At 31.9% G+C, this 10720-nt stretch overlaps 2 protein-coding genes across 2 annotated transcripts; both read right to left on the bottom strand.

Moving 5' to 3' along the window:
- Window positions 1-251: 251 nt before the first annotated feature.
- On the bottom strand, window positions 252-10291 carry LOC125059678 (vitellin-degrading protease-like). Its single transcript, XM_047664204.1, has 9 exons — window positions 9816-10291; window positions 9245-9386; window positions 4746-4823; window positions 4447-4591; window positions 3938-4051; window positions 3578-3657; window positions 2421-2502; window positions 1569-1694; window positions 252-385 (listed from the first exon to the last, which is right to left on the bottom strand). Exons 1-9 carry the CDS (start codon window positions 9877-9879, stop codon window positions 287-289), a joined length of 930 nt encoding a protein of 309 aa, XP_047520160.1. The 5' UTR covers window positions 9880-10291; the 3' UTR covers window positions 252-286.
- On the bottom strand, window positions 4933-7561 carry LOC125059677 (alpha-(1,3)-fucosyltransferase C-like). Its single transcript, XM_047664203.1, has 2 exons — window positions 6280-7561; window positions 4933-5750 (listed from the first exon to the last, which is right to left on the bottom strand). The coding sequence occupies exons 1-2, from the start codon at window positions 7176-7178 to the stop codon at window positions 5483-5485; spliced, it is 1167 nt and encodes a 388-aa protein (XP_047520159.1). The 5' UTR covers window positions 7179-7561; the 3' UTR covers window positions 4933-5482.
- Window positions 10292-10720: the final 429 nt, after the last annotated feature.

Here is a 10720-nt window from a genome sequence, read left to right as displayed (position 1 = left end):
TAAAGAACTGTTAGTCTGCAGTCTGCTACATTATGCTGTATTATCAAAATACAAATAGTGTTAAATTGTATTTTGATGTTGCCAGGCTTGACCTAACTTCCATTGCGTGGAATCCTAATAATGGCTTTGAATTGTAAATTTAGCCAGGAAACGCCACGCTTGCCATTTTACGAAATTATATAGTTTGATAACAAATACTTTCTCATAATTTCAGATTTACTTTGGATCGTTTATTAAATAATACAACTGCAATCATTTCGCATAGTTTATTAAAATTTAAAAGTAATTATATATCTAATGGTATTGCATTATCTCCACTGTCCACGCTTTCGTTAACATCCTGGTTGTTCAATACGTTGCTAATCCATCCTTTGCTATAAGAGACCTAGAACAAAAAAGTGCGTGCGTACAAAGTACATATGTCAGAAGTGATACTTCTTTGGCAAACTAATTTTTAAGTCTTGTTCATATTTATACAAATCTAAAACTTTAGATTTCCGAATCTTAAGGAAGATAATATATTAGGAATTTAACTGTCATTAAAATATTAAAAGTGTCGAAAATTAATACAAATTATAAATTTAATTTTTTTAATATTTATTTCTTCGATCATATAAAACACGTGGCATTTTAATTTACAACTCGTCATTTGAGATTTCAATACATTATTTTGCATAAAATACTAATATTTCATAAATTCTCTTTAAGAAAGTTTAATTTTAAAAATAAAATAAGGTAATTCGCCCTTCTCACTCTCTCAGTCGCTCTCTCCCTTTTCTTCGACAAAAACACTGCACATCTTCGTGATGCTGATATTATTATTGCGTTTCATCCGTAAACATTTTACTCTCATGCGACTAAAGAACTTTCACTTCAAAAATGTACCTATTAATTTCATAATCTTAATATATATAAATTACGTGTCACGTTGTTTGTCCGCTATAGACTCCTAAACTACCGAACCGATATCAATCAAATTTGCACACCGTGTGTAGTTTGATCCAACTTAAAAGATAGGATAGCTTACATCTCAATTTATACCCGCAATATTATTTAATTGCAAAATATTTGTTTATTATTTGATAGTCGCAATTCTAACAGATGGCGCTGTGTTGAAAGTATGTCCCAACGTTTCACATAAGCTACAATTTAATAGCATAACCACCAAAAAAGCACTATGGAATATAACAAAAATCTTAGCCACAGCAACGCTTGGCCGAGTCTACTAGTACTCTTATAAATCTTAATAGTATATGAGATATGTCTGCAGTATTTTCGTTTCTTTGCGTAGATTAAAGCTATTCGCTAGTAGGTAACCAATGTCCAATAGTGAAATTAGTTTCGAAGCCTTTTCATTTAGATGTGCGCTTAATAATGGCTGTTAATTGTTATAAACTACCAGGATAGTAAGCATTATATTTATTTCCACATCATTGATAATTGTTTTCAGTAATAACACAGGGTAATAAAATATTTTTTTTTATATTTAATTATAGCGAAGGCACGTTACGATCAATTCGCATTTATTTATTCGAATAGTATTTTAACTATTATTATATTTGTTTTACCTTAGCATAAACACCAGGTTTCTGCTTATGGGCACATTCTTCTGTGCCAGAGAAGAGAGCAATGCCATACAACGTCCCCGCTCGGTTCACGCCACTAAAATGGACTGCTGGGTCCCCCGTATCACCCTACACAAAGAATTATATTTTCTCAAGAAAATTATTAAGTTTTGCTAAATTTATCATGGGCATGTATCGCGTTTTCTTTTAAAGTAATACTGGCTTCAATAAAGAACAATATTAGTAAACTCTTGCGTTTATTAGTTTTTATTAATTAGGTGTCCAAGATATTTGCGGGTCACATAGGACGAAGTGTTAACCGCTGCTTTAACTTGTAGCGCTGGGAGGGTTACGCGTGGATTGACGGCCATTTAATTATAATACTTTTTATTTAAGTATATCAGGCCATTTAAAATCCATGTTAAATGACTACATATGAAAGTGATATTTGGTAGAATATGATTTGACTAATTATAAATGTGTAATTTCATAGTGCAAATAATAGCTTAGAATGATGAGATGGTTAAGCTAATAATAAAATAAATAAACCGGTGGCGCTACAACCATTTTAGGTCTGGGCCTCAGATTTCTGTATCTGTTTCATAATCATTTATCAATCTAATAGGCAAGTAGGTGATCAGCCTCCTTTGTCTGATTCATATCGACTTTTTGGGTCTAATGCAAGTCGGTTTCCTCACGATGTTTTCCTTCACCGTTCGGGCGAATGTAAAATGCGCACATAGAAAGAAAGTCTATTTGTGCACCGCCTGGAATCGAACCTACGACCTCGGGGGTGAGAGTCGCACACTGAAGCCAACACTGCTAAGCTAATAATAGTTGTATTATAACACTCACCGCACACAACGCGACACCTCTCATCACGCTTTGAAGACACATGTGGTCATGCTGTAGTCGATATTCGTTTCCGTAAATACGCCTGAATTATAATATTGTAAAGATTTACAGTTGCGTATTTATTTATAACATTGTTGAATGTTAATAAAAACAAAATATTATAAGCTCATGTAGAATATAACCAATTAAACGAAAATATTAGAATAAAAAGAATCGTAATAAATAAGTTCACAAACTTAACGGTCTCAGAAAAGTTGTTTAATTTATTGAAATACTAGCTGACCTGGCTAACTTCGTTCCGCCCTACAACCTTATAATATCGTTGTTACTTTAATTTAACTTATTTTAGGATTTCATTAATGTTAAGTATTACATTAATACAACTTTTTTGCAAATACAGAAATGTTTTATTGCTTGCCATTGCGAAAGAAGAATGGCAGTTTTACACATTAGGCATCTTCTCTCTAGCGTCAATATGGCGATACTGCATGTTAAGTACTTTCTGATATCCAACATCTTTTGATCAGGATCAAAGCATGGTTATGCATCTCCTCATTCACCTCAAGATCGGAATTTCTTGAACTGACACGAATTCGACGTAAAATGATGCGTAGTTTTGTCAACAGATGGCACCATATGGTTTTTGCATTCGTAAAATTAATTAATTAATTTATTGTTATTCGATAACTTATCCGATATTTTATTGCTTATTCTGCTATTCGGGACGGAAACAAATCCAACAAATCAAAAACCATGGCAATCGGTCCAGCCGTTCTCGAGTTATAAGTGTTGTAACAAACACGACTTTCTTTTATATATATAGATAAGCGGCTCTAGAACTTGTTTTTGAAAGAAACAGGACCGTATTATGCATTGTAAAATATAAATAACATTGATTATTATTTCAAAGAGTTTAGTAATTTAATAGGAATTGTCTTGATTTACCAGCGTACTGCCTTAACCAAACTCATATCAACTTTTAGCAGGCGCCATTTTTTTTATAAATATGAGGCCATTCAAACAAAAAATATAGGCAAATATAGAATAGCTGACAGAGGAACTGGAGATCCAGCATTACTAAGGTTCATAGCTAAGTGGAAGGAAAGGTGAAAAAATGACATTTCAGACTGATTTTCTTATTATTGGTCCGGGGTTACCTGCAATCTGGTCGAGGCATCTCTTTTACTATCATACGACGAAGTTCTTGATTCTGCCCTTCACGGATTTGACCTGTTACCTGAAGAACTAACACGTTATTTCCCTAATAACTAATAAAGATTCTCGATAATTTTTACGCACTTTTAAAATACCATTTAGCGACTATGAGAGGCAAATCAGTATCTGTCTTGTTCTATCTAGAATATTAATTTAATTTAATTAAAATTAATTCTTAAAAGGTCGGGAACGCACTTGCGAGCATTCTGGCAATTTGAGTGTCTACGGGCGACGGTATCACTTAACATCAGATGAGCCCCCTAAAAAACATCTATTTTTTATACGAACTACAAGATTCTTACCACGCTTCCATATCCAGTGATTATGGTTTCTCCGAAGACAGAGGGAAGTTCAGCTCCAGGAGTGGCAACTGACACAATCTGAACTCGGCTACCGACCGTGACAGGTATGTTAAGCTAAGGAAATATATTATAGTTAAACTACTCAACTATCAATCGTAGATCTTATTTATTTACAATTGCGCACGGATGTTCGAAAACCTATGCAGCAGCTCTTTATTTGTATAGAATTGTTCGATGTATAATATATACGTATATATATTATTCTCCCTCTTGTGATGCCTCTCCAATTATTGAAAGTTAACAGTCATTTACAATCTTGTTTCTTATTAAATAATAATTTTGCGTTTGTTATTAACTGAAAAGGTTGAATATAATGAAAACACGACATTTGAGACTTGCTTGCTCATTACTTTTACGTAGGCGCAATTTATTATCCCGTACCATATGGTACAAATATATATTTGAGGATGAAAAGCGTACTTTTTAAATATATGAAGAATCATATCTACCTTAATCATAGCTAAATTGTGTTCAGGATAATATTGATCCGTCCTGTATTCAGGGTGTCGTCTAATGTCAATAACGGAAAGAATTTTCCCGCCGAAGTCACGAAATACTGAACCCATACGTACAGTCACTTCCTCTTTAGACACACTAAAAATGTATGCAAATGCAGAAGTATATTCACTTAAAAATTACAAATTTTTAGTAGGCAGTTTTAGTACACCTTATTTTTAGCAATTTAAAATTTAGTGTAATAAGGGATAATGAGGAAAGTACAAAATAATGTAGGAAAGTAAAAACTTACTAATCAAAGCACTGTGCTGCCGTTAATACCCATTGATTACCGACAATCGCTCCTCCGCACCAATGCTTTCCATGTAATCTGAAGTACAATTCATAGTTGTAAAGCCTAAGATATAAGGCATATTTAAACATAGTTTGGTCTTTTGACTAGTGTGTTCGTGTGCTATTATAAAGGACACTTGATAATTGCACACAATAGTTTAGAATATTACACTTAAGTGTACCTAGGTGGGTTCACTCTACATACATTGGGAATCCCCCAATGGAGTGATAATATCATGTTATAGGAGGATGAATGATCACACGCCTCATAGTTATTATAGGAAATTGTCCAAAATAAAACGCTCTTTTGTGGACGGTAGTACTTGTTACAATTTTTTATTAAATTACACATGCGGTATTATCGTATTACTTTCCACGTTATATTAATAACGTTTAGAATTTATTGAAAACGTGGACTAAAGATGTGATTACGATGCGAATTGCGATGTTGATACCACCAAACCTTGTACTTTCTTTAGACCGTAATTTATAATAATTATATTGACTTCGACACAGTCGCTGTTTTAGTTCTAGCACCATTATTATAACAACAATTAAATACGGCACGCGACCCGCGATCCAACTCGGGATACGGGATGTTGATCATAAATGTATAAAAACTTAATTGTTAAGGGTTTTAAATAATATAACGTAGATCGGTGGGACTTTCTTAGTTTCAAAAGTTTTAGTAAACCGTTAAAAGCAGTTTTCTATATATCTTTCACCGTTCCACCACTCTCTAAAAACACTCCATACAGTTCTATTCTTCAGTTTTTTATCGTTATTCAACTGTTCACACAATCTGCATGCATTCACATGGTCTGCACTTTTGTATTTGTAATGATTTTGCCATTTAAAAAAATTGTAGTATAAAGTTTTGTTTAAAATAATTTCATCCATTAATTCTGCAAGTCTTCTTGGACCAAGTTCTATTGCATTGAGATAACTGCCCTCGGGTAGAAATCTGAAATACAGATAACAATGTATAAAATTAAACATACTGCCTAATAAACATACTCATATATATATATATATACATACATATACATATGAGTATAATAAATATACTTAACTAATATTAACTTCTATCTTCTTAAACATTTATGGAAATTCATTTTTTAACTTTACTATAATAGGCACTTATACTAAACATTTATGTGTAATATTATAGCTTAAATAGTAGTGAATAATTTTTAAATACAAGGACAATCAGAGTTTGATTTAATACTAAATTGGTCCATTTATTTTTAGTATATGGATCTTATATTTTTAAATTTTTAATAAATAGAAGTATAATTAAATATTCTTATCTTTTTTTTTAAAAACCATACAGCAAAATATATTACCTAATATATAAACAATTTGACCACTATGTTGTTTATATTTTAAAATAAGTTATTAAGAGTCATAATTATTAACTAAAACCATAAACAAAACAACAAAATAATCCTAATAAAATCTGTTACTAAAACATATTATTTATTTTAACTCACCTTGAATAATCAGCACCGCCATAAACAACTGGCACCGCATAATTATTGAGAGCAGTCAATAGTTTCTCAGTCACATAATCTTCAGCAAATGAATTCTCAAATGATAAATAAAAGTAATAATCATTTTCTAACATCTTGTTACAAGACTTCTCTCCTCTAAAGGGGCATGACAGAGTCCCACATTTACCATACACATCAATAGTCCATCCAAATTTGTCTAACTCCTTGCCCAAATCTTCTACAAAGTCTTCTCTGCCACGCTTTGTGTGACAATGTGATACAAACCATGCTACTGCTTTACTCTTACTATCTAGTTTAGTTTTTAGAGCATTATCTACTGGTTTCATATTCTCAATCCATTTCATATCAATTGCTGGTCCAATTAGATTGTCTTCCAAATCATAAATAGTTATGTACCCCCATTGAAAGTCAGAATCGAGTTTATACGACCACGTCCAATTGAAGAAGCCATCTAAATATTCATTGCATGCTGGAAAGAAATCAGGTGACTCCATTGCTCCAAAGACATACTTCTGTTCCGGCGTTCGCTGTTGTGGTAATTGGAAACTCCACATGTCTAAATCTCTTCCATTAAAAGCAATCGCTTGAAAGTTTTTCAAGTCTAGGAAATAGTTTCTGTCGTCTGTTACGTAGCAGTTGGTGTACTTGCACTTGTGTTTTATAAAAACACTGTTCCCTTCTTCGAGGTAGTCGAATGGCGCGCTGAACCTTCTTGTCCATTGTAGGATATACTTTAACTCCGTATGATTTAAATAAGAAATAATATTTTTTCGATTTGCTCTTATGTCGTAAAGTCGTGTTTGGTAGATATAGTACAGTGATGAAGTGATTGAAACTATTAATAATATTATAACGAGCCGAAAGGTTACGTTCAACATGTCTGGCCGCTGATAGATACACGGAGTGATAAGATAAGATAGAATTGGCAGTTATTAGTTAATCTCTGACTATCTCTGTTGTATGACTTGCTTGTTCCAGGCAACAAAATATGTCGGTTTCCTTTTTTCTTCAAGATTTCGACGTTCGCCAGACTATCATGCTACAGGTCCTGATAATGTTGAATTCTCAATTCACATACAACACAATACTTTTTACCGAACTAATTTAAAATGGTCAATACTTTGAGTATACCGTACAGGTATACAATTAAAAGAGTTTAAATTAAGCCGCTAGATATAACCGTACTGTTAACTGTTATTGTAGTTATTGACAGATGGCGCTAAAAGTTAAATATTACAATAATTGTTAGACATTAATTTGTTATAATTTCAAATTTATTGAATTATAAAAAGAAAAATGCAACAAATTTGAAGTTATTTCACGCTGACGTGTTTTTATCTTATGTAAATAAAATGTTAATATTGCTTAATATAGTGCAAAAAAATGGGAGAAATATCTGGGTCTTAGAAAGGATACAAATTTAAAGTGGAACTTTCATATATCCCACATAATTACCAAACTAAAATCACTTATAGGCAGATTTTGCTCAATATCAAAATGCAATATGCATCCCGCAATCTGTACGTCATTTGATTTATAATTGTTTAGTCAAGCCACATTTCATATAGGTACCTCATTGAAATATGGAGTAGGTACAGCATGCAAAAACAAAATTTCTAAGATACAAACACTACAAAATAAATTAATAAAAGCACTATTTAGATACAATTTTTTAACACCTACTAATAAAATCTACCAAGAAACCAAAATTATGACGATTAAACAACTATATGTTTTTTACACCTGTATCATTATTTAAAAAAAAAATAGCTCTCTCCATAGTAACTTATCATTTAAAAAAATCAAATACATCACTACACGCAATACTCGTCGAGTGAGTTTGCTTGTCTTGCCAAAGCCACGCACAAATTATTTAAAGAGATCTATTAGGTATTAGGGTGTTACAATTGTTTAGACAGTTGCCGTCTAAGGTTCGAACATTAGCGTGATTAATCAGTTCAAAAGGGCATTAAAGATACACATCAGAAGGAGCCCATTAGACTAAAATTGGGCTTGCTGATGGCGACGTGTATCTCGTTCGTATATAATATTAAATTTCTCATATGAATAAAAAATAATTTTTGTAATGAGAAATAAAGTTTAAAAAAAATACAAATTACCATTTCTAAAGTAGTTGTCTGTATAACGCGGACCGGCGGAATTTTGTAAATGGCATAATAATATTATACTTATGAGATAATTCGAATTCACTTGTTATCCAAAATTGTTGGACTTACATAAGATTTCACGATATCTCAGTTTTAAGATCTACTACAGCACTTTTATTATTCTACAATAGTACATTTCAGGTAGGTACAAGTAACATAATTTTGGATTAATTTATTTAGTGGGTGGGTTACACGTAATTTCAAATTGATGAAACATTATTCAGGCTTAATTCTATCTCCTTTCATCACTGCTTTAGTCAAAAGTTACTAATTTATGTTTTATTTATAGATATACGAGTAGGATTTAATTTAATTAATAGGTTTTGCAGCCTATTTTTGTTAAATATGTACTCTGTAATATCTATCGTGTCATTGATAAGTCGTTTATTTAAATGAGATTTAGTTAAAAAGATATCATTATCAAAAATAACTCTTAAATAAATATATACCGTCAAAGTAAACCTAATGTACACAAATATACATGGTTTATAAACTGAACAAGAGCTGTTACGTCAACATAAATACAGATAATGTATGTAATATTCTCTTTAACAGGTTAATTGAACTACAAGTTTTTAAATATAAAAAATAATCAAATTTCTGTCAATCGAATAGAGCAAGGTGATCAGCCTCCTGAGCCTGACACACGGCGTCGACTTTTTGTGTCTAAGGCATAACCTAAGCATGAAACACATACAGAAATCTGAGGCCCTGACCTAAAAGGGTTGTAGCGCTACTGATTTTTTATTTTATTAGATAATGTTTTTATAACTAACCTTATTGATACAGTGTAAGGATAGTCTTCGAGACAAACTAGCCCCATCTCAGTTGTAAGTCGCTTGCGCCGAACGTGGGTCAAATCCTCTTCCATTTTTGGGGGAAATTCGCATTCTAACTCAGATTTTGCTGTTGTAGATGCTTTAAAAATTGTGAAATTTTTTCAGTCTTATTTTTAGAGAGTTATAACATCTATGTTTATAAATCACGAGAGAATGATGACTTTAGAGTTGGAACTGAATTATACTTTTTATATCTTTTAATTAAAAATTAATTAATATATTATAACTTTTGTTTAAGTAACCGCCGCTCTTTAACGTTTTTAGTACGTTGCCGGCCTTTTAAGAATTGGTACGCAAAAGTAGAGAACTATCTAACACATACAAATACTAAATACTGTAAAATTATACATTAAAATAAAATGTTTTTCAGGCAGGCTGTATTGGGATACTGATATGTGGTGAAACACCGTCATTTAAATTAAATGCGTCTATTATTGGTAACAAACAGTGGTACTAAACAGTGACTTTATTTTAAACAATATAAAATTCTAAAATTTGTATTACTTACCACATATGGTCCAATCTTTAAGAAAAATTAGAAAATAAGCTAAAAATACACTCTGTACAGCCATTTCTCAGCTTCATTTCAAAATACACTAATTTCTAGAGGTTTCTTGCACAACATCGCTGATAAGCAATGTTTTAAACCATTGTTATTTTGTTTGTTTTCCTTTACTACCTACCTTTAAAGTTTAAAGTGTCGAGTTCATAAATTACGAGTATAGTCGATGTTGATTATTGTGTATAATTGAGTGCATTTCCCTCTAATACCAAAGGCACGTCGCCTTTGGTATCCTATTTCTATAGAAAATAGACCCAGGCCCTCCGACTTATAAAATCAGTGGCACTACAACTTTTTTTAGGTCTGGGCCTCATATTCCTGTATCTGTTTCATGATCATTTGTATATCGAATAGGTAAGGATCACCTTCCTGTGCCTGACACACGCTTTTGACTTTTTCAGTCTAAGTCATGTCGGTTTCCACACGATGTTTTCCCTCAGCCACTAGGTTGTTTTTCGACACCATCGACTTATGGCGGTTACTAAATCACGGAGGTGGTAATAATATTGGAAATTAAAAGTTTAACTGATATATTCCAATGAAGATCCAAGTTTCCAAGATACAAGTTCCAACCAATTATTGAGGAAATCCTAAAACCATAATTTTAATAAAAGCACAAATCTGTCCTTTTCGTTTCAGTATACAGTTTGTCAAATAGAAACTGAATTATAAAGCAGTTTAATTAGAAGAATTTAGTATATACGTATTCATGTAAATTAAGCTTTAAATTTGTAGTGTATTAAAACATGTTGTCAATTGTATCAAATTTTTAGTTTTCATTTTAAAACTAATTTATATTTTGAAACAAAAAAAAATAATTTATAAAAACCGGTTTGGGTTTTATAAAAACG

Source organism: Pieris napi, chromosome 20 (assembly GCF_905475465.1).
Source record: "Pieris napi chromosome 20, ilPieNapi1.2, whole genome shotgun sequence".
Taxonomy (NCBI): domain Eukaryota; kingdom Metazoa; phylum Arthropoda; class Insecta; order Lepidoptera; family Pieridae; genus Pieris; species Pieris napi.
This window is presented reverse-complemented; position numbering and strand designations above follow the sequence as displayed.